The sequence below is a fragment of the Entelurus aequoreus genome, linkage group LG12 (genome assembly GCF_033978785.1).
Source record: "Entelurus aequoreus isolate RoL-2023_Sb linkage group LG12, RoL_Eaeq_v1.1, whole genome shotgun sequence".
In the NCBI taxonomy this organism is placed as follows: domain Eukaryota; kingdom Metazoa; phylum Chordata; class Actinopteri; order Syngnathiformes; family Syngnathidae; genus Entelurus; species Entelurus aequoreus.
In genome coordinates this window covers 51019147-51042572 of record NC_084742.1, presented here as the reverse complement: position 1 = coordinate 51042572, position 23426 = coordinate 51019147, and the positions used below count along the sequence as shown (strand labels likewise).

General features: G+C 38.2%; 1 protein-coding gene across 2 annotated transcripts; it reads right to left on the bottom strand.

Moving 5' to 3' along the window:
- Positions 1 to 515: 515 nt before the first annotated feature.
- On the bottom strand, positions 516 to 22378 carry LOC133662308 (mannose-P-dolichol utilization defect 1 protein-like). 2 transcript variants are annotated; one of them, XM_062066196.1, is made up of 7 exons: positions 22252 to 22378; positions 12524 to 12589; positions 3070 to 3202; positions 2910 to 2995; positions 1130 to 1248; positions 961 to 1071; positions 516 to 863 (listed from the first exon to the last, which is right to left on the bottom strand). In XM_062066196.1, exons 1-7 carry the CDS (start codon positions 22376 to 22378, stop codon positions 714 to 716), a joined length of 792 nt encoding a protein of 263 aa, XP_061922180.1. In that variant the 3' UTR covers positions 516 to 713. The 2 variants fall into 2 exon arrangements, with proteins under 2 accessions (XP_061922180.1, XP_061922181.1); XM_062066197.1 differs by lacking the exon at positions 22252 to 22378 and adding an exon at positions 17055 to 18462.
- Positions 22379 to 23426: the final 1048 nt, after the last annotated feature.

Here is a 23426-nt window from a genome sequence, read left to right as displayed (position 1 = left end):
AAACAAGTAAGGATAGAAGAAAAGATGAATGCAGCAAAGTACAGAGACATCCTGGATGAAAACCTGCTCCAGGGCGCTCTTGAACTCAGACTGTGGCGACAGTTCATCTTTCAGCAGGACAATAACCAAGATGTCACAACCAAGATGTCAAAGGAATGGCTTCAGGACAACTCTGGAAATGTCCTTGAGGGGCCCAGCCGAACACCAGACTTGAATCCCATTGAACATCTCTGAAGAGATCTGAAAATGGCTGTTTACCAACGTTTCCCATCCAACCTGATGGAGCTTGAGAGGTGCTGCAAAGAGGAATGGTTGAAACTGCCCAAAGATAGGTGTGCCAAGCTTGTGGCATTGTACTCAAAAAGACTTCAGGCTGTAATTGCTACCAAAGGTGCATCAACAAAGTATTGAGTAAAGGGTCTGAATACTTATGTACATGTGATTTCTTAGTTTTTTTTAATTTTTAATACAATTGCAAAAATGTCTTTTGAAAAAAACAAAACACTTTTCTCATTGTCGTTATGGGCTATTGTGTGTAGAATTTATTTTTATTTGTATTTTTTGGTGGAATTAAGCCTGTAACATAACATAATGTTACATCATGAATTAATTGGAATAAATATCCATTCTCTTTGTTAAGGTCACGGATGAGCTGATGCATAAAACATTTATTCACATTTATTTCCTTTTTGGGACACGGAGAAGAAGAAGATCTATTCATGGACCGTTGTCATTTCAGTGTCCGGTACTTTGTTTAGAATCTTTTGAGTTCTTTTCCAGTAGTAGAGAATCTGCACAACTATGACGAGGTTGCAGGCCACTGATACCACGTAGGTGACGACCAGCAGCGTGTCCCCGGTCTCCTGCGGACACAACATGCAGGTGGTGTGATGAATCATGTCTACTTTCCATTTTACAGGATATTTATTGAGATTAGTGTTATTTGTTTGGGTTTTTTACTTGCACTGATGTGAAGACGCGCACTAGCGATCCAGCAAATAAGATGAAAACAGTCATAGCAGACAACTGGCCAGTGTGCCCATTCCGGAAGTTGGTGACTCCTTGGATGATCTGCAGGACACACGTGGTTTATTTGTGTATTTAATTGGCGGTGACAATGTTTATGTACCCTGCTGACGATGACTGCAGGCATGTTGGACGCTTGCATGGTGGTCACCACTGATGAAGGAGTGAGTGGAGACAACAAGAGAAACAACAATCCCAAATACACCAACACAAAAACAACACCTGCAAGACAGTCACCAAACTTTGATGTTTTCGTAAAAAGTCAAGAAGTACATATTTTCTGGACTAAAAAAACCTGATAATTTTAATGTTGAGCATTTTTATTTTTATTTTTTCAAAAGGGTGTATAATTTTCAAGGAGTAAGGATTTATTGACAAAAGCACAACGTTGTATATTTTTGGGAAAATGTTGGGGGAAACACACTGTTTATTTTGAATATAAAATATATTTTTTGAGGAAAAAATGGATACTAAAAAAGTTTTTTGTGAAACATAGTATGTATTTATTCTTTATCTTTGTTATGTGGGCTCTGTACCGAGGATGTCGTTGTGGCTTGTACAGCCCTTTGAGACACTTGTGATTTAGGGCTGTATAAATAAACATTGATTGATTGATTGATTGATCATATATATATATATATATATGTATATATATATACCTGTATATATATATATATATATATACATATATATATATATATATATATATATATATATATATATATATATATATATATATATATGTATATATATATATATATATATATATATATATATATATATATATATATATATATATATATATATATATATATAATATATATATATATATATATACTGTATATATATATATATATATATACTGTATATATATATCTATATATATACATACTGTATATATATATATACTGTATATATATACATATATATACTGTATGTATATATATATATATATATATATATATATATATATATATATATATATATATATATATATATATATATATATATATATATATATATATGTATATATATATACTGTATATATGTATATAATAAATGATAAATGGATTATACTTGTATAGCGCTTTTCTTCCTTCAAGGTACTCTGGCAGCAATAATTTTCAATTAAAAAATTTAATATTTCTAGTTAAAATGTGTTTTTTAATATGTTGGAAATTCAAAGAAAAATAATATATAATATATAATAATATTTTATAATATAAAATATCTTTTTTGAGAAAAAATGGATACTAAAAAGCTTTTTGTGAAATATAGGAAAGGATTCTAATTTTTTTCAAATAACTTTTTTCAAAAAACATATTTTTTTTAAATAAAGGTTCATATATATATATTAAGTATCATTTTCCAGGTATAACATTGTATATTTTGCAACTAACCTCTCATATTTTTGAGAACAAATCTTTATTTTTTTTGACATACGTTGTATATTTCGGATTTTTTAAAAATTCTTTAACAATAACTTGTATATTTTTTAAAACAAAAAGTTTTTTTTAATTAAAAAAAAAAATTCAATCTTATTATAAAAATAACCCACAAATTAGTTTTCTTGAAAAATGACATAGAATGCCAGCAAGAAAGAATAAACATCAGCAGGAGGAAGGGACACACGGCTCTGCACCGCACACAGAGATCAGTGACACTTCCACGTCAATCACAGTCCATTTGGTTATGGTTATGGTTTATGTTTATTTCAAACATGAACATTTTACTCTCCTTTGATCAACTTTGGGTGGATTTATCTTAGGAGCAAAATGCGATGAGCGTTAAAATCTGTCTTTGTTTTTTCCAAAACACACATGACCTACTTTGCGTCGCAAATGCGACAGTTTGACCCTGGAACAGGCGAAAAGCTTTCTAACCTTTGGCTGTCCTTTTAGTGTAGAACTGAATGAGGAAGCCGACGATGACCGTCTGCACCATGACGAAGAGCGCCTCACCCCACGCGCTGTTAAGAAAACATTAAATGAAGATGAAAAGAAATCGATTTAAGACACGAGGCATCCCTGATATGTCCTGGACCTGAAGGGGAAGCTGTTCTTGATGCCGTAGGCGATGCTTCCTGTGATGGCCAGCAGCTCCACCAGCACAGACGGGAAACTTAGACCCTCTGCACTTTTTGCTGCAATCACCTTCACAATCTGTGGCAACTTCACTGGAAAACAACAACAACAACAACAACAACAAAAAACAAGAAAACGTCATCTTGTCAAGTTATACAAATGTTGGCCACAAGGAGACGCCAAAGATCACAAACAGTTTAAGTCTAAATTCAGCAAAACCGTTCCTCATAAAAACGTCATATTTTATGGACACAAAAATATGTAAATATGTGAGAAAAAAGCAGTTTATTTGCTAAAAATATATTTGTTTTTATTTTCATTTGGTATATAATTTCGGGTGAGAGGTGGGGTACACCTGTTGATGGCACAAATAGACAGGGCCCAGAAGAAGTGCATATCAATCAATCAATCAATCATCCATCCATTTTCAACCGCTTATTCCCTTCGGGGTGCGGGGGGCGCTGGAGCCTATCTCAGCTACAATCGGGCGGAAGGCGGGGTACTCCCTGGACAAGTCGCCACCTCATCGTGGGGCCAACAAATCAATCAATGTTTATTTATATAGCCCTAAATCAAAAGTGTCTCAAAAGGCTGCACAAGCCACAACGACATCCTCGGTTCAGAGCCCAAATAAGGGCAAGGAAAAACTCAACCCAGGGGGATGTCAATGTGAACTAATGAATGACGGGGCACTTATATGAAATTTGACGTACCGTAATATAATGACGACATTCCCCGCACAGCTGCGATTCTTATCTTGTAAAAAGGCGCAGTTATGGCTGCCCTCAGAGGGCCACATATAATGATTCACATCATGATAGTACAAAACTCAAAACCAGTGAAGTTGGCACGTTGGGTAAATGGTAAATAAAAACAGAATACATCCATCCATCCATTTTCTACCGCTTATTCCCTTCGGGGTAGCGGGGGGCGCTGGAGCCTATCTCAGCTACAATCGGGCGGAAGGCGGGGTACACCCTGGACAAGTCGCCACCTCATCGCAGGGCCAACACAGATAGACAAACAACATTCACACTCACATTCCAATGATTTGCAAATCCTTTTCAACTTATATTCAATTGAATAGACTGCAAAGACAAGATATTTAATGTTCGAACTGAGAAACATGCAAATAATCATTAACTTAGAATTTAATGGCAGCAACACATTGCAAAAAAGTTGGCACTGGGGCATTTTTACCACTGTGTTACATGGCCTTTCCTTTTAACAACACTCAGTAAACGTTTGGGAACTGAGGAGACCAATTTTTGAAGCTTTTCAGGTGGAATTCTTTCCCATTCTTGCATGATGTACAGCTTAAGTTGTTCAACAGCCTGGGATCTCTGTTGTGATATTTTAGGCTTCATATTTTCAATGGCAGACAGGTCTGGACTACAGGCAGGCCAGTCTAGTACCCACACTTTTTTACTATGAAGCCACGCTGTTGTAATACGAGGCTTGGCATATTCTTGCTGAAATAAGCAGGGGCGTCCATGATAATGTTGCTTGGATGGCAACATATGTTGCTCCAAAACCTGTATATACCTTTCAGCATTAATGGTGCCTTCACAGATGTGTAAGTTACCCATGTCTTGGGCACTAATACACCCCCATACTATCACAGATACTGGCTTTTACACTTTGCACCTATAGCAGTCCGGATGGTTCTTTTCCTCTTTGGTACGGAGGTCACGACGTCCACAGTTTCCAAAAACAATTTGAAATGTGGACTTGTCAGACCACAGAACACTTTTCCACTTTGCATCAGTCCATCTTAGATGAGCTCAGGCCCAGCGAAGCCGGCGGCGTTTCTGGGTGTTGTTGATAAACGGCTTTTGCTTTGTTAGTTTTAACTTGCACTTACAGATGTAGCGACAAACTGTAGTTACTGACAGTGGTTTTCTATAGTGTTCCTGAGCCCATATTGTGATATCCTTTACACACTGATGTCGTTTTTTTGATGCAGTGATTGAAGGTCCGTAATATCATCGCTTACGTGCAGTGATTTCTCCAGATTCTCTGAACCTTTTGATGATATTACGGACCGTAGATGGTGAAATCCCTAAATTCCTTGCAGTAGCTCGTTGAGAAATGTTGTTATTTATCTGTTCGACAATTTTCTCACGCATTTGTTCACAAAGTGGTGACCCTCACCCCATCCTTTGTGAATGACTGAGCATTTCATGGAAGCTGTCTTTATACCCAATCATGGCACCCACCTGTTCCCAATTAGCCTCTTCACCTGTGGGATGTTCCAAATAAGTGTTTGATGAGCATTCCTCAACTTTCTCAGTCTTTTTTGCCACTTGTGCCAGCTTTTTTTAAACATGTTGCAGGCATCAAATTCCAAATGAGCTAATATTTGCAAAAAATAACAAAGTTTTCCAGTTTGAACGTTAAGTATCTTGTCTTTGCAGTCTATTCAATTGAATATAGGTTGAACAGGATTTGCAAATCATTGTATTCTGTTTTTATTTACGAATTACACAACTTGCCAACTTCACTGGTTTTGGGTTTTGTAATTTTACCGAAAAACTGGCATTTCCAGCATAAACTGTATTTTAAAGGACGAATTCTGGCAAATGTTTTTTTTTTTTTTACCGTAAAATATACGGTTGTTACAGCGTACAATTTGATGGATAACTTTCTTTGAAATCATAAGTCAAGCAGATATTTAAGTATTTTTTTAAAATCGTTTTTTAAAATGAAAAAGTTGAATTTTTTCCAGAAAAAGGTGTTATAATTTTTAAAAATATATATTTTATTTTCAAGAAAAAAAAAGTAGAAAATATATTTTGTTGAAGTCACATTTTCTAGTTTTTGTGTATTGTCAGTGCTGGATTAGATGAGATGTATTTACTACTACTGCCACTAGGTGGTGACATTGTTTCATGTAAAATGCAGTAAAGAGCCTGGAGTCTTTCCCCAGCCTGGCTCGGTCTCAGTATTATTCAACAATCCTGCCAAACACCTCAAGGCCGACTGAATACTGAAGATTTTTACTGAGAGTGAAAAAAAATTAAATAGTACAAAGCGGCGCAGAATAAAGATTTTTTCAAAAGAACAATGGTTGACTTTTAATGTGGCTTCATAAAAAAAAAAAAAGATTTTCTAAGAAAAAGTAATTTTTCAAAAATAAAGGTTGTTTATTTCTTCCAGAATAAAACGTTTTTTTAAGCGCAAACAATACTATTTTTAAAAGTTGTATACGTAGGCAAAAGTTATGGGCGATTATGGCTTACGATGCCCTGAGTGCACACCAAAATACACAAATATACATACTTAGTTTAAAAAAATAAAAATAAAATAATATAATATCATTTTAAATATATTAACTGAAATGTGCAGGTTTTAGACTAATACAGAGTAATTGTTCAATAATCAATGTTTTGTTCAAAATAACAACTGTCATAAAGTGTAGTGTCACTATCATAAAGAGTAGTGTCACTCCCATAAAGTGTAGCGTCACTATCATAAAGTGTAGCGTCACTATCATAAAGTGTAATGTCACTCTCATAAATTGTAGTGTCACTCCCATAAAGTGTAGTGTCACTCTCATAAATTGTAGTGTCACTCCCATAAAGTGTAGCATCACTATCATAAAGTGTAGCGTCACTATCATAAAGTGTAATGTAACTCCCATAAAGTGTTGTGTCACTCACATAAAGTATAGGATCACTCTCAAAAAGTGTAGTGTCACGCTCATAAAGTGTAGCGTCACTCTCATAAAATGTAGTGTCACTATCATAAAGTGTAGCGTCACCATCATAAAGTGTAGTGTCACTATCATAAAGTGTAGCGTCACTATCATAAAGAGTAGTGTCACTATCATAAAGTGTAGCGTCACTCTCATAAAGTGTAGTGTCACTATCATATAGTGTAGTGTCACTCTCATAAAGTGTAGTGTAACTCTCATAAAGTGTAGCATCACTCTCATAAAGTGTACTGTCATTATCATAAAGTGTAGTGTCACTCCTATAAAGTGTAGTGTCACTCTCATAAAGTGTAGTGTCACTCCCATAAAGTGTAGCGTCACTCTCATAAAGTGTAGCGTCATTATCATAAAGTGTAGCGTCACACTCATAAAGTGTAGCGTCACTCTCATAAAATTTAGTGTCACTCCTATAAAGTGTAGCGTCACTCCCATAAAGTGTAGCGTCACTATCATAAACTGTAGTGTCACTATCATAAAGTGTTGTATCACTCTCATAAAGTGTAGTGTCAATCTCATAAAGTGTAGCGTCACTATCATAAAGTGTAGCGTCACTCTCATAAAGTGTAGTGTCACTATCAGAGTGTAGTGTCACTATCATAAAGTGTAGTGTCACTCTCATAAAGTGTAGTGTCAATCTCATAAAGTGTAGCGTCACTCTCATAAAGTGTAGCGTCACTTTCATAAAATGTAATGTCACTATCATACAGTGTAGTGTCACTCTCATAAAGTGTAGTGTAACTCTCATAAAGTGTAGCGTCACTCTCATAAAGTGTAGCGTCACTCTCATAAAGTGTAGCGTCACTTTCATAAAATGTAATGTCACTATTATACAGTGTAGTGTCACTCTCATAAAGTGTAGCGTCACTCTCATAAAGTGTACTGTCATTATCATAAAGTGGAGCGTCACTGCCATAAAGTGTAGCGTCACTCTCATAAGGTGTAGTGTCACTCCCATAAAGTGTAGCGTCACTCTCATAAAGTGTAGCGTCATTATCATAAAGTGTAGCGTCACTCTGATAAAGTGTAGCGTCACTATCATAAACTGTAGTGTCACTATCATAAAGTGTTGTATTACTCTCATAAAGTGTAGCGTCACTCTCATAAAGTGACGTGTCACTATCAGAGTGTAGTGTCACTATCATAAAGTGTAGTGTCACTATCATAGAGTGTAGTGTCACTATTATAAAGTGTAGTGTCACTCTCATAAAGTGTCGTGTCACTCTCATAAAATGTAATGTCACTATCATACAGTGTAGTGTCACTCTCATAAAGTGTAGTGTAACTCTCATAAAGTGTAGCGTCACTATCATAAAGTGTCGTGTCACTCTTATAAAGTTTAGCATCAATCCCAAAAATTGTAGCATCACTCCCACAAAGTGTAGTGTCACTTTCATAAAGTGTAGCGTCACACTCATAAAATGTAGTGTCACTATCATAAAGTATAGCGTCACTATCATAAAGTGTAGTGTCACTTTCATAATATGTAATGTCACTTTCATAAAGTGTAGCGTCACTATCATAAAGTGTAATGTCACTATCATAAAGTGTAGTGTCACTACCATAAAGTGTAGCGTCACTCCCATAAAGTGTAGTGTCACTATCATAAGTGTAGTGTCACTTTCATAAAGTGTAGCGTCACACTCATAAAATGTAGTGTCATTATCATGAAGTGTAGCGTCACTATCATAAAGTGTAGTGTCACTATCATAAAGTGTAGTGTCAATCTCATAAAGTGTAGCGTCACTCTCATAAAGTGTAGCGTCACTTTCATAAAATGTAATGTCACTATCATACAGTGTAGTGTCACTCTCATAAAGGGTAGTGTAACTCTCATAAAGTGTAGCGTCACTCTCATAAAGTGTAGCGTCACTCTCATAAAGTGTAGCGTCACTTTCATAAAATGTAATGTCACTATTATACAGTGTAGTGTCACTCTCATAAAGTGTAGCGTCACTCTCATAAAGTGTACTGTCATTATCATAAAGTGGAGCGTCACTGCCATAAAGTGTAGCGTCACTCTCATAAGGTGTAGTGTCACTCCCATAAAGTGTAGCGTCACTCTCATAAAGTGTAGCGTCATTATCATAAAGTGTAGCGTCACTCTGATAAAGTGTAGCGTCACTCTCATAAAGTGTAGTGTCACTATCATAGAGTGTAGTGTCACTATTATAAAGTATAGTGTCACTCTCATAAAGTGTCGTGTCACTCTCATAAAATGTAATGTCACTATCATACAGTGTAGTGTCACTCTCATAAAGTGTAGTGTAACTCTCATAAAGTGTAGCGTCACTATCATAAAGTGTCGCGTCACTCTTATAAAGTTTAGCATCAATCCCAAAAATTGTAGCATCACTCCCACAAAGTGTAGTGTCACTTTCATAAAGTGTAGCGTCACACTCATAAAATGTAGTGTCACTATCATAAAGTATAGCGTCACTATCATAAAGTGTAGTGTCACTTTCATAATATGTAATGTCACTTTCATAAAGTGTAGCGTCACTATCATAAAGTGTAATGTCACAATCATAAAGTGTAGTGTCACTACCATAAAGTGTAGCGTCACTCCCATAAAGTGTAGTGTCACTATCATAAGTGTAGTGTCACTTTCATAAAGTGTAGCGTCACACTCATAAAATGTAGTGTCACTATCATGAAGTGTAGCGTCACTATCATAAAGTGTAGTGTCACTATCATAAAGTGTAGTGTCACTACCATAAAGTGTAGCGTCACTCTCATAAAGTGTAGCGTCACTCTCATAAAGTGTAGTGTCACTATCATAAAGTGTAGTGTCACTACCATAAAGTGTTGTGTCACTCCCATAAAGTATAGCATCACTCTCAAAAAGTGTAGTGTCACGCTCATAAAGTGTAGCGTCACTCTCATAAAATGTAGTGTCACTATCATAAAGTGTAGCGTCACTATCATAAAGTGTAGTGTCACTATCATAAAGTGTAGTGTCATTATCATAAAGACTAGTGTCACTATCATAAAGTGTAGCGTCACTCTCATAAAGTGTAGTGTCACTATCATACAGTGTAGTTTCACTCTCATAAAGTGTAGTGTAACCCTCATAAAGTGTAGCGTCACTCTCATAAAGTGTAGCATCACTCTCTTAAAGTGTACTGTCACTCCTATAAAGTGTAGTGTCACTCTCATAAAGTGTAGTGTCACTCTCATAAAGTGTAGTATCACTCCCATAAAGTGTAGCGTCACTCTCATAAAGTGTAGCGTCATTATCATAAAGTGTAGCGTCACTCTCATAAAGTGTAGCGTCACTCTCATAAAATTTAGTGTCACTCCCATAAAGTGTAGCGTCACTCCCATAAAGTGTAGCGTCACTATCATAAAGTGTAGTGTCACTATCATAAAGTGTTGTGTCACTCTCATAAAGTGTAGTGTCAATCTCATAAAGTGTAGCGTCACTATCATAAAGTGTAGCGTCACTCTCATAAAGTGTAGTGTCACTATCATAGAGTGTAGTGTCACCATCATAAAGTGTAGTGTCACTCTCATAAAGTGTAGCGTCAATCTCATAAAGTGTAGCGTCACTCTCATAAAGTGTAGCGTCACTTTCATAAAATGTAATGTCACTATCATACAGTGTAGTGTCACTCTCATAAAGTGTAGTGTAACTCTCATAAAGTGTAGCGTCACTCTCATAAAGTGTAGCGTCACTCTCATAAAGTGTAGCGTCACTTTCATAAAATGTAATGTCACTATCATACAGTGTAGTGTCACTCTCATAAAGTGTAGTGTAACTCTCATAAAGTGTAGCGTCACTCTCATAAAGTGTAGCGTCACTCTCATAAAGTGTACTGTCATTATCATAAAGTGGAGCGTCACTTTCATAAAGTGTAGCGTCACTCTCATAAGGTGTAGTGTCACTATCATAAAGTGTAGCGTCACTATCATAAAGTTTAGTGTCACTTTCATAAAATGTAATGTCACTTTCATAAAGTGTAGCGTCACTATCATAAAGTGTAGTGTCACTATCATAAAGTGTAGTGTCACTACCATAAAGTGTAGCGTCACACTCATAAAGTGTAGCATCAATCCCATAAAGTGTAGCATCACTCCCATAAAGTGTAGTGTCACTATCATAAGTGTAGTGTCACTTTCATAAAGTGTAGCGTCACACTCATAAAATGTAGTGTCACTATCATAAAGTGTAGCGTCACTATAATAAAGTGTAGTGTCACTATCACAAAGTGTAATGTCACTATTATAAAGTGTAGCGTCACTCTCATAAAGTGTAGCGTCACTCTCATAAAGTGTAGTGTCACTATCATAAAGTGTAGTGTCACTACCATAAAGTGTAGTGTCACTCTCATAAAGTGTAGCGTCACTCCCATAAAGTGTAGTGTCACTATCATAAAGTGTAGCGTCACTCTCATAAAATGTAGTGTCACCATCATAGAGTGTAGCGTCACTATCATAAAGTGTAGTGTCACTATCATAAAGTGTAGTGTCATTATCATAAAGTGTAACGTCACTCTCATGAAATGTAATGTCACTAACATAAAGTGTAGCGTCACTATCACAAAGTGTAGTGTCACTATCATAAAATGTGGTGTCACTATCATAAAGTGTATTGTCAATCTCATAAAGTGTAGCGTCACTCTCATAAAGTGTATTGTCATGATCATAAAGTGTAGCGTCACGCTCATAAAGTGTAGCGTCACTCTTATAAAGTGTAGTGTCACTCCCACAAAGTGCAGCATCACTCCCATAAAGTGTAGTGTCACTATCATAAAGTGTAGCGTCACTATCATAAAGTGTAGTGCCACTATCATAAAGTATAGTGTCACTATCATAAAGTGTAGCGTGACTCTCATAAAGTGTAGCCTCACTATCATAAAGTGTAGTGTCACTCTCATAAAGTGTAGTGTTACTCTCACAAAGTGTAGTGTCACTATCATAAAGTGTAGTGTTACTACCATAAAGTGTAGCGTCACTCTCATAAAGTGTAGCTTCACTCCCATAAAGTGTAGTGTCACTTTCATAAAGTGAAGCATCACTATCATAAAGTGTAGTGTTACTATCATAAAGTGTAGTGTCACTCCCATAAAGTGTAGCGTCACTCCCATGAAGTGTAGCGTCACTATCATAAAGTGTAGCGTCACTCTCATAAAGTGTAGCATCAATCCCATAAAGTGTAGCGTCACTATCATAAAGTGTAGCATCACCCTCATAAAGTGTAGTGTCACTTTCATAAAGTGTAGTGTCACTCTCATAAAAGCTGGACACACTATGTTATGTTGAACTACTTGGATACACAACTAGTGTTTTGAGGACAAGACATCATTATTTTATCAACAAGAACACATAGTTGTCATAAAGTCAGCTAGCAGTACATCGTAGAGTTGATAACCACATGAAGCTCTGAAAAAAAGATCATCTCCTAAACCCCAATTTGCTCTTTTTTCCAGAAAGTGTGGTTGTGGTACAAAAGTCACGATTGAAGTCCGGCAGTTCACAGCCCAGCAAGGAAAACAAACGCCATAAAAGTCCTGGCCTCTACCTTAGCCTGCGACAAACTGTTCTCAAAACTGTATTCGATTTTACGGACTATTTTTTTATCCTCCCGGAAATAAAAATACGGGAAAAAGTGCGTCCCTTGGCAGCTCAATACGGAACACGTGCTTTTGTCTCTAAGAAGGAGATGAATCTGTCAAGGGTCGTGTGGCAGTGTTCTTACCCATCAATGATCCCAAGATGATGGCGGTCCCCAGGACTTTGCTCAGTAGCGTCTTAAAACACGCCCCTGAAACAAAAACAGAGATTTGTTTCTGTAATATTTGGAGAGAAAAAAATTACCATATTAGGAGAATTAAGTTTGAATAGAGTTTAGAAATGTCTATACTACTACTAGATGTTAGTGAATAGTTGACCGAACAAGAAAACGTTGTACTGTTGTGCTATTTTATTTCCAAACAAATATTGTACGGTATAATGAGTTAAAAAAAAAAAAATGAATTGGAAGAATGAACTGAAAATTATTGTATTATTGAAAAATGTTTTGTAAAATTATGAGAGTGGTATGGTTTCTGGGATCGAGACGTCTCTCAACATTTTTTGCTTTAAGTTGTGAGAAGAAGATTGGGTTACAAGCCAGTTACAGATAGTGTTGCACAATATAGATGATACACAATATAAATCAGTGGTCCCCAACCTTTTTGTAACTGCGGACCGGTCAACGCTGGGGTGTGGGGGGTGATTTAAAAAAAAAAAGTTTTTGTCATAAAAAAATACAATCATGTGTGCTTACGGACTGTATCCCTGCAGACTGTATTGATCTATATTAATATATAATGTAGGAACCAGAAATATTAATAACGGAAAGAAACAACCCTTTTGTGCGAATGATTGTGAATGAGTGTGAAGGGGGAGGGAGGTTTTTTGGGTTTTTGTAAGTGTATCTTCTGTTTTTTATGTTGATTTAATTAAAATAAATAAATAAACAAATAAATTATATATATATATATATATATATATATATATATTTTTTTTTTCTCTTTCTTATGCGGCCCGGTGGTTGGGGACCACTGATATGAATGATATACAATATAAATGATATACACTACCGTTCAAAAGTTTGGGGTCACATTGAAATGTCCTTATTTTTGAAGGAAAAGCACTGTACTTTTCAATGAAGATAACTTTAAACTAGTCTTAACTTTAAAGAAATACACTCTATACATTGCTAATGTGGTAAATGACTATTCTAGCTGCAAATGTCTGGTTTTTGGTGCAATATCTACATAGGTGTATAGAGGCCCATTTCCAGCAACTATCACTCCAGTGTTCTAATGGTACAATGTGTTTGCTCATTGGCTCAGAAGGCTAATTGATGATTAGAAAACCCTTGTGCAATCATGTTCACACATCTGAAAACAGTTTAGCTCGTTACAGAAGCTACAAAACTGACCTTCCTTTGAGCAGATTGAGTTTCTGGAGCATCACATTTGTGGGGTCAATTAAACGCTCAAAATGGCCAGAAAAAGAGAACTTTCATCTGAAACTCGACAGTCTATTCTTGTTCTTAGAAATGAAGGCTATTCCACAAAATTGTTTGGGTGACCCCAAACTTTTGAACGGTAGATGATGTACAATATAAATTATATACAATATAGATTATATACAATATAAATGATATACAATATAAATGATATACATATAGATGATGTACAATATAAATGAAATACATGATAAATTATGTATAATATAAATGATATACAAATGATATACGATATAGATTATATACAATATAAATGACATACAACATAAATTATATACAATATAAATGATATACAATATAGATGATGTACAATATAAATTATATACAATATAAATGATATACAATATACATGATATACAATATAGATGATGTACAATATACATGATATACCATATAAATGATATACAATATAGATGATATGCAATATAAATGATATACAATATAAATGATGTACAGTATAAACTTTATACACTATAGTTGATATACAATATAGATTACGTACAATATAGATAACATACAATATAGATTATATACAATATAAATGATATACAATATAAATTAAATACAATATAGATGATATACAATATAAATGATATGCAATATAGTTTATATACAATATAGATAATATACAATATAAATTACATACAATATAAATGATATACAATATACATGATATACAATATAGATGATGTACAATATACATGATATACCATATAAATGATATACAATATAGATGATATGCAATATAAATGATATACAATATAAATGATGTACAGTATAAACTATATACACTATAGTTGATATACAATATAGATTACGTACAATATAGATAACATACAATATAGATTATATACAATATAAATGATATACAATATAAATTAAATACAATATAGATGATATACAATATAAATGATATGCAATATAGTTTATATACAATATAGATAATATACAATATAAATTACATACAATATAAATGATATACAATATAGATGATATACATTATAAATGGAATACAATTTAAACGATATACAATATAGTTGATATACAATATAATTGATATACAATGTAAGTGATGTACAATATAGATGATAGACAATATAGATGGTATACAATATAGTTGATATACAATATAAATCATATAAAATATAAATGATAAACAATATAAATGATATACAATATAAATGATATATAATATAAATGATATACAATATAAATGATATATAATATAAATTATGTACAATATAAATTATGTACAATATAGAAATATAGATTATACACAATATAGGTGATATACAATATGATATACAGTCGTTTTTGTTACAAAATCATGAAATAAGTCCCTGGACATGTCCAGACTTTAAAGACAAAAAACAGATTTATTGTAAATCAGAGTCAGTAGTAGGTAAATATTTCTATATTTAATTGATATTGTTATCCCACTATCCAGTGTTTTTCTCTGATTATAATTGTCATCCAAAATTGAATCTTTCAGTGATCTTTAAAAATGTAATGATCAATATCAGCATTGGTAGGACTGATACTGTAACTACTCGGTCCTGGATCAATACACAAATGTGTAGAATTGTCTAAAACTAATGTACAGTATCCATACAACAGAAGAATAAAAGATCATTACATTTGAAAACATTAGAAATAAGTTACAACAAAAAGTAACATTCAAGGTAAATTATCAAATAGATGAATAATATTTTGACAAAATAATACGACTGGAATTGACGCAATAAAATGTAATAGCGTTCAGTTACTGTTGGGCCACAAGCTCGAAAAAAGCAAGTAGAAATGCTTAAACAAACTCACTGATTTAGTAAGATGGGGTAAAAGTTGTCAAAACACCTCTTCCGGCTTCACAATAATAGTGACAAGAAAATGGAAAATCATCATAAGTTACGATCATGCTTCGTCAAAGATATTTTGTAATGTAATCTGTGATATTTCTACCTAAATAAATGTTTTCTGGCAGATTGAAGTAAAGTTTATATTGTCTTGCAACTTGCTCTGGTTGATAGTCCGCAATTACAGAATGTTTAGCAGGCTGATACTACATTTCATTAATAAACAGAGAAGGTTAAAACATTCTCATGCAGAGATATGAATACTATTAACTTGTGCAACATGTAATGTATAGAAAATCAGAAGCATTTATTCAGTTAAAACATTTTACATTACCAAAAATCTTTGACATGATTGTAACAATCCACATTTTGTGTCATCAATGCGTGAAACGGCTTTTAAACGCGGAAGTGTAGCTCCTTCTCTGAATGCAAGTGCTCCTACAGCAGGAATATGTGGTAATCTGTAAATGTCCTTGCCTATTTCTATTGTCTGCACCATGTTCACTCTCTCTCTCATCCACAGTATGGAGTGCAGCTGACGCAAGGCAGCAGCACACACCTGAGCTTGATTAGCAGCAGCCTATTTTAACTGGCTGCTGACGGCCGGTGAGCGCCGGAACTTTGCCATTGCTACCAAACGGTTGGTCGTGCAAGAGGACTCACTAAGTCGCGAACTTTTCACCTCAGGTTGGCCCGTTTAATCCTAGCCTTGTCTAGCGTTTTATTTTGGTACCTTGTTTTATCACTTCTCTCATGAAGTATATTTTTCCTAGCCTTGTCTAGCGCCTTTAGTTTTGTGTTTTTTATTTTACTCTCCGTAGTTTGTTACATGGTGTGTTGTGTTTTCCACCATCGCCATTGTTTTGTTTTGCTACCTTGTGCTTCCGCCAAATAAAGAGGAAGAACAATTGAAAACCCAAACTCGTCTCTGCATCCTTGGGATCCACATCACCACATCCTAACAGAAAGTTCCGGCCAAAACGATGGAACCCGCAGAGACAGACTCCTGGAAGAGAGCATTGCAAGGCCAGGCTCAAAGGATCAACCAGCAGGGGGACCAGCTTGACCACCTGAGCCGAGGTCTACAGGGGATGTCGGAGCGCCAAGACGCCATGTTGGAGCGAATCAACATGCTGTTAGCCACCGTCGTACCCACCTCGACCACCGTGCCTGACCAGGCATCCACCCAGCCTCCACAACCCGCTAGTACTAGCAATATACGGCTTTCCCGACCCGAACGTTTTTCCGGGGAAAAGGAAGACGTAAGACAATTCCTGACGCAGTGTGAACTCCATTTTGAGCTAAACGCGTCCGCTTTCACCTCTGAGCGGGCTAAAGTAGCGTTTGTGATCTCTCACCTGTCTGGCCGCGCTGGCACCTGGGCGACTGCCGAATGGAACCGTCAGACCACCTCCAGCTCCACATACGCGAACTTTTCCAAGTCCTTGAAGCAAATATTCCAACGACGACTCCCAGGTAGAGAGGCAGCGAGATCCCTTTTCCGGCTGCAACAGGGTTCACGACGGGTCGCGGATTACGCGATCGAGTTCCGCACCATGGCGGCCGATTGTGACTGGGGTCCCTCGGCGTTGTTGGACGCCTTCTTCCTGGGTCTCGCGGACGAAATTCGTCATATGATGATCCCGCTGTCACTCCCGACGAACCTGGATGATCTTATTGAGCTGGCGGTGCAAATCGACTTCCGCCTACTAGAGGAGAGGAGGGACCGACGGGGAAGACAAGCCCCACCTAGCAGCCAATCAGCGCCTGCTAGACCCGCCATCTGCAAGACGGAGCAACTCGTCCTCGAAGACACCTCTCCTTCATGGCAGATAGACGAGCCAATGCAACTGGGAGGCCGTCGACTCACCACCGCTGAGAGGGAACGCCGTTTTCGCCTCCAACTCTGCCTATACTGTGGAGGCGCTGATCACCTCATCTCCCGCTGCAAGGAACTGCCACGCCCCGCGGCACGGCCACGAGCGCGCCCTCACTCGCCAGAGGACACGTCCACCAGAGGTCGCCGTTCTCCTTCGTTGGCCGCAGGCAGAATGCAGCTAAAAGGTACTCTTTCTTGGCCTAACCAACAAATAGACATTTGCGCTCTCATTGACTCGGGAGCAGATGATAACTTTTTGGATTTTGAGTTCATGAGACTCCATAAGATTCCTGTTGTAAAACTGTGTGTACCCAAGAGGGTGTATTCTCTAGATGGGCGCCTATTAGCCAGCATAACCCACCAGACACTCCCACTCAACCTGCGCTTGTCTGGAAATCATTGTGAGAAAATAATTTTTTTGATTGTGCCATCACGGTCCGCGCCCATCATTCTTGGGTTAACCTGGTTACAGAAGCATAACCCGAGCATAGACTGGCCTCGTTCGGCCATTATTAATTGGAGTGTTACCTGCCACCTACATTGTCTCCGTTCCGCAGCGGGATCTCACACACCGCCACCTACCACCGTTGTAGAGAACATAGACTTGACAAACGTGCCCACAAACTACCATGACTTAAGAGCGGTGTTTAGCAAAGATAGAGCACTCTCACTTCCCCCCCACCGACCCTACGATTGCGGTATCGATTTGCTAGCCGGAGCGGCTTTACCATCGACCCGTTTGTACAAGGTGTCGAACACCGAACTCAAAGCACTAGAGGAATACATAAACACTTCAATAGCTGCGGGCCTCATTCGCCCCTCGACCGCACCAGTAGCCGCCGGATTTTTTTTTGTCGAAAAGAAGGACAAGTCCCTACGGCCTTGTATAGACTACCGCGCTCTTAATCTGATTACTGTCAAGAATAAGTATCCTCTTCCTCTCCTTGATTCTGCATTTACTCCCTTACAGTCCGCAAGGTTTTTTACTAAACTCGATCTACGTAACGCGTACCATCTAGTTCGCATCCGAGAGGGGGATGAATGGAAGACCGCATTCAACACTCCTCTCGGACATTTTGAGTATCTTGTCATGCCGTTTGGACTTACAAATGCACCTGGCGTTTTTCAGGGCTTCATTAATGATATTTTTCGGGACATGACAGGGCGGTTTCTCTTCGTTTACCTGGACGACATATTAATTTATTCTTCGACATTTGACGAACATGTGCAGCAGGTTCGGTTAGTCCTTCAACGTTTGCTCGAAAATAAACTGTTCGTCAAGGCAGAAAAATGCGAGTTTCACTCATCTTCCGTACCCTTCTTAGGATTTATCATTGAGGAGGGTAGACTCAGACCGGACCCTGCTAAGGTCAAAGCAGTAGTAGACTGGCCCACTCCGGTGTCCAAGAAGCACCTCCAGAGATTCTTGGGCTTCTCTAATTTTTATCGGCGATTTATTCGCAATTTTAGTCGCGTCGCGGAGCCACTTACGAGGCTAACTTCTACTAAGGTTCTGTTTGAATGGACATCCGATGCTAATTCCGCGTTCCTAAGGCTAAAAAGATTGTTTACGTCGGCTCCTGTGCTTTGTTACCCTGACCGTTCTCTCCAATTTTTTGTTGAAGTGGACGCTTCTGATTCAGGTGTAGGGGCCGTACTCTCCCAGCAATCTACCAGCGACCAGAAGTTGCACCCCTGTGCTTTCTTCTCTCGTCGCCTATCCCCTGCCGAGAAGAATTATGACATTGGCAACAGGGAGCTTCTGGCGGTCATCTTGGCCCTTCAGGAGTGGAGACACTGGCTGGAAGGGGCGGAGCTACCATTCATCGTCTACACGGACCACAAGAACCTGTCCTACTTAAGGACCGCACAGAGACTGAACCCTCGCCAGGCCAGGTGGGCACTATTTCTGACCCGTTTTAACTTTATCATCACTTTCCGACCTGGTTCTCAGAATGGGAAGCCCGATGCCCTGTCCCGTGTCTACTCTTCGTCCTTGGAAGATTCCTCACCTGAACCTATTGTTCCCCATACCCACTTCATTGGGGGACTCCAGTGGGACATCGAGCGGCAGGTCTTGGAGGCCCTGAAGTCGGACACATCTCCGCGGGGCTGCCCACCAGGTCGGCTGTTTGTGGTTCCTCGGCTCCGTTCCAGCGTTCTGGATTGGGCACATGGGTCGAAGATCGCTTGCCATCCAGGCATTCGTCGCACCAGTTTTATCCTCTCCCAGCGTTTTTGGTGGCCATCCATTCTGGCAGATACGAAGGCGTTTGTGGCAGCATGTCGGGTCTGCTCCCGGAACAAGGCATCCCACCAGGCTCCAGCAGGACTGCTACACCCATTACCCATCCCCTCCCGCCCGTGGTCACACATAGCTGTGGATTTTGTCACAGGACTGCCCCCCTCTGAGGGAAGCGACACCATTTTGACCATTGTGGACCGGTTCTCGAAGATGGCCCATTTCGTAGCCCTCCCCAAGCTGCCGTCTGCTCTTGAAACAGCCCAATTATTAGTGCTCCACGCTTTCCGGCTGCACGGCATCCCCACTGATGTTGTATCCGACAGAGGGCCACAGTTCTCCTCGGCCGTCTGGAGAGCATTCTGCAAGTCTCTGGGGGCCTCCCCTAGCCTATCCTCCGGCTACCACCCTCAGAGCAATGGACAGACCGAGCGGACCAACCAAGACCTGGAGGCGGCCATCCGGTGCACTTGTCATCAGCAACCCGCAACCTGGTCTGAAAGTCTCCCTTGGATAGAATACGCTCACAACTCTCTCATTAGCTCCGCCACCGGTCTGTCTCCATTTCACGTCGCCTATGGTTTCCAACCCCCAGTTTTTCCTTCTACCCAACCCAATGCCGACGTACCATCCGTAACGGCACACCTGCGTCGGGCTCACCAGGCTTGGCGCAACACCAGGGCTGCGTTAAAAAGAACATCGGCCAGGAACCAGGCCTTAGCCAACCGACATCGCACACCAGCCCCACACTACCAGTTGGGACAGAAGGTCTGGTTATCGTCTCGGGACCTACCATTGGCCACCGAATCTAGGAAACTGGCTCCCAGGTTCATTGGACCATTCCCCATTGCCAAGATCATCAATCGTGTGGCAGTCAAGCTCCATCTCCCTAGATCTCTCAAGTGCCATCCTGTTTTTCACGTGTCCCGCATCAAGCCTGTCTCATCCAGCCCACTCAGCCCTCCGGAGGTACCGCCTCCTCCACCCAGGCTGGTTGATGGTCACCCAGCATTTACTGTAAACACCATCTTGGATGTGAGAAGAAGGGGAAGGGGTTTCCAATACCTGGTGGACTGGGAGGGGTACGGCCCAGAGGAACGGTCATGGATTTCGAGATCGCTTATAATTGACAAGGACTTGATCAAGGACTTTTACGTTCGATTCCCAGACAAGCCAGGTAGGCCGCCAGGAGGCGTCCGTTGAGGGGGGGGTACTGTGGTAATCTGTAAATGTCCTTGCCTATTTCTATTGTCTGCACCATGTTCACTCTCTCTCTCATCCACAGTATGGAGTGCAGCTGACGCAAGGCAGCAGCACACACCTGAGCTTGATTAGCAGCAGCCTATTTTAACTGGCTGCTGACGGCCGGTGAGCGCCGGAACTTTGCCATTGCTACCAAACGGTTGGTCGTGCAAGAGGACTCACTAAGTCGCGAACTTTTCACCTCAGGTTGGCCCGTTTAATCCTAGCCTTGTCTAGCGTTTTATTTTGGTACCTTGTTTTATCACTTCTCTCATGAAGTATATTTTTCCTAGCCTTGTCTAGCGCCTTTAGTTTTGTGTTTTTTATTTTACTCTCCGTAGTTTGTTACATGGTGTGTTGTGTTTTCCACCATCGCCATTGTTTTGTTTTGCTACCTTGTGCTTCCGCCAAATAAAGAGGAAGAACAATTGAAAACCCAAACTCGTCTCTGCATCCTTGGGATCCACATCACCACATCCTAACAGAATACACATACTGTATTCCTACAAAATACAAAATCTGGCAAGATTTGCAGGTATTTTCTTTTGTTTTACTGCCATTAAAAGCATATTTTTGTCTTTTTTGAGTTGAGCTGTTCAAATATGCTTTGTGTTTGAAAAACATTTAATAAAAAACAACAATTGTCCAGACATGGTAATATAAACTTGAAAATTATCTGTCTAGGGTACACTTATTAATGATGAAAAAAAAAAAAAAAATCTGTCATTAGTTAACTCTGAACAAAGTGCGATTAATCGCGATTAATTATTTTAATTGTTTGACAGCCCTAATATATATATATTTTAAGTTAATTCTATATTTTTATACATGTTCATTTGATTTGAGGTATGCTTTATTTCTTCAAATCTTAATGTTGACAGAATAAAGTTGTAATATTACAAAAATAAGATTCATGACAAAAACCGAAAAAGGTCGGAAAACTTTATTGTTTCATTATTTTGATTTTTTATATTTTTATCAGAACGTTTAAAGGGAAAGCCACAGCAACAAAACGTATATTGACAAAGTTAAAGCATACACTGGGTGGTCTCTGTCAATTATTACACACAATTACCACTGATTGGTGATAATGCCTGAAGTGTGTGTCTGTGTGTGTGTGTGTGTGTGTGTGTACGTGTTAACCCCCCCAGGATGCATTATTATTATTGTAGTAGGTTAGCCTGCCACCTACCGTCTGTGAAGTTGTTTTGCAGGAAAAAAGCAGTGTAGCACGACTCGGGGAGAAAATACGCCAACAAATCTCCTTTAAAAGGATCCATGAAAGAGGTACCTTTCTGCAAATACATTTCCTCCACCATTGTTAGTCCTTTTTTTTTTTTTTTTCAAACAACCCAAAGGTCAACATATTTTTATCTGCCATTTTCTGATTGGACGGTAATACAATACATGGGTATTAGATTTTTAGGCATATAAGAATAATTATTATTATGTTATAATCAAATAGAATATTCGATAAAAATCAAAACTTGTTACATTTTACAAATCAAATGTTTTGTTTTTACATTAAACAATTTTCATGACGTATAGTTTATGTATAAACGCCGTGATCAGTGAACTACGACCTACTTTCACCTGATAAAAGATAACAGTTGAACTTTGACTTTTCTTTGTGTACGTATGCGGTAATGCCTGATAAGGACCATGAAAAAAAGAACTATACAAAAAGGCACATTATATTTGTAATATACAGAAATATATGATATGAACCGGCCAAAATACCAGTTTTTAAACAGACATATCATCTAGAGAAGCAGCCAATTCATTTGTTGTGTTAAAGAAAATATTTACAATTAGTTTTTAGTGATCTTTTGTCAGAGTTCAACACTGGAAAAGATAAGATGAATAGTTGTGGTTAGTTAATAGCAAACTAACTAAACAGAGTATTTTCTGTGTAGTACTTGATGCAATTACTGGAGTACTATCATGGAGTACTTACAGTACATTGGTGACAAAGTCCTCATAGTTGTCATGTCTGTGATTATGTTTTGTTTTAGTCATGTTCGGATTTGGTTTTGGACTTTTTGTGCACTTTTATTTGTCACCATAGCAACCATTAGTTTCACCTGGTTCACATTGTCATGTCACGCACCTGTTCACGGTTAGTCACGCACCTGTTTTCACTGATCATGTCACTATATAAGCTTTTCTGTTTCTGTTGTTCGTCCTGGCGACATCACATTCACTCCTGCCACTCTGTTCACGCTCATGATCCATGCTGTTCTTTTTCATGTCCTGTTCTGGTTCCAAGTAAGTTTTTTTTATTCAAGCCTTAGTTTGCAAGTTTGTTTTTTGTCCTAGTTCTGCCTTTGTGCTAGTGTTTTGTTTTCATAGTCGTTTTGTACCTCC

What these genes read in the sequence shown, in the direction of transcription:
- LOC133662308 (XM_062066196.1), bottom strand. Translation starts at nt 22,378, where the DNA reads ATGGTGGAGGAAATGTATTTGCAGAAAGGTACCTCTTTCATGGATCCT. An exon ending in CATCTTGGGATCATTGATGG is followed by an intron (nt 3,203 to 12,523) that starts GTAAGAACACTG and finishes GTTGTTTTCCAG; the next exon opens with TGAAGTTGCCACAGATTGTG. An exon ending in AAGAACAGCTTCCCCTTCAG is followed by an intron (nt 2,996 to 3,069) that starts GTCCAGGACATA and finishes TTTTCTTAACAG; the next exon opens with CGCGTGGGGTGAGGCGCTCT.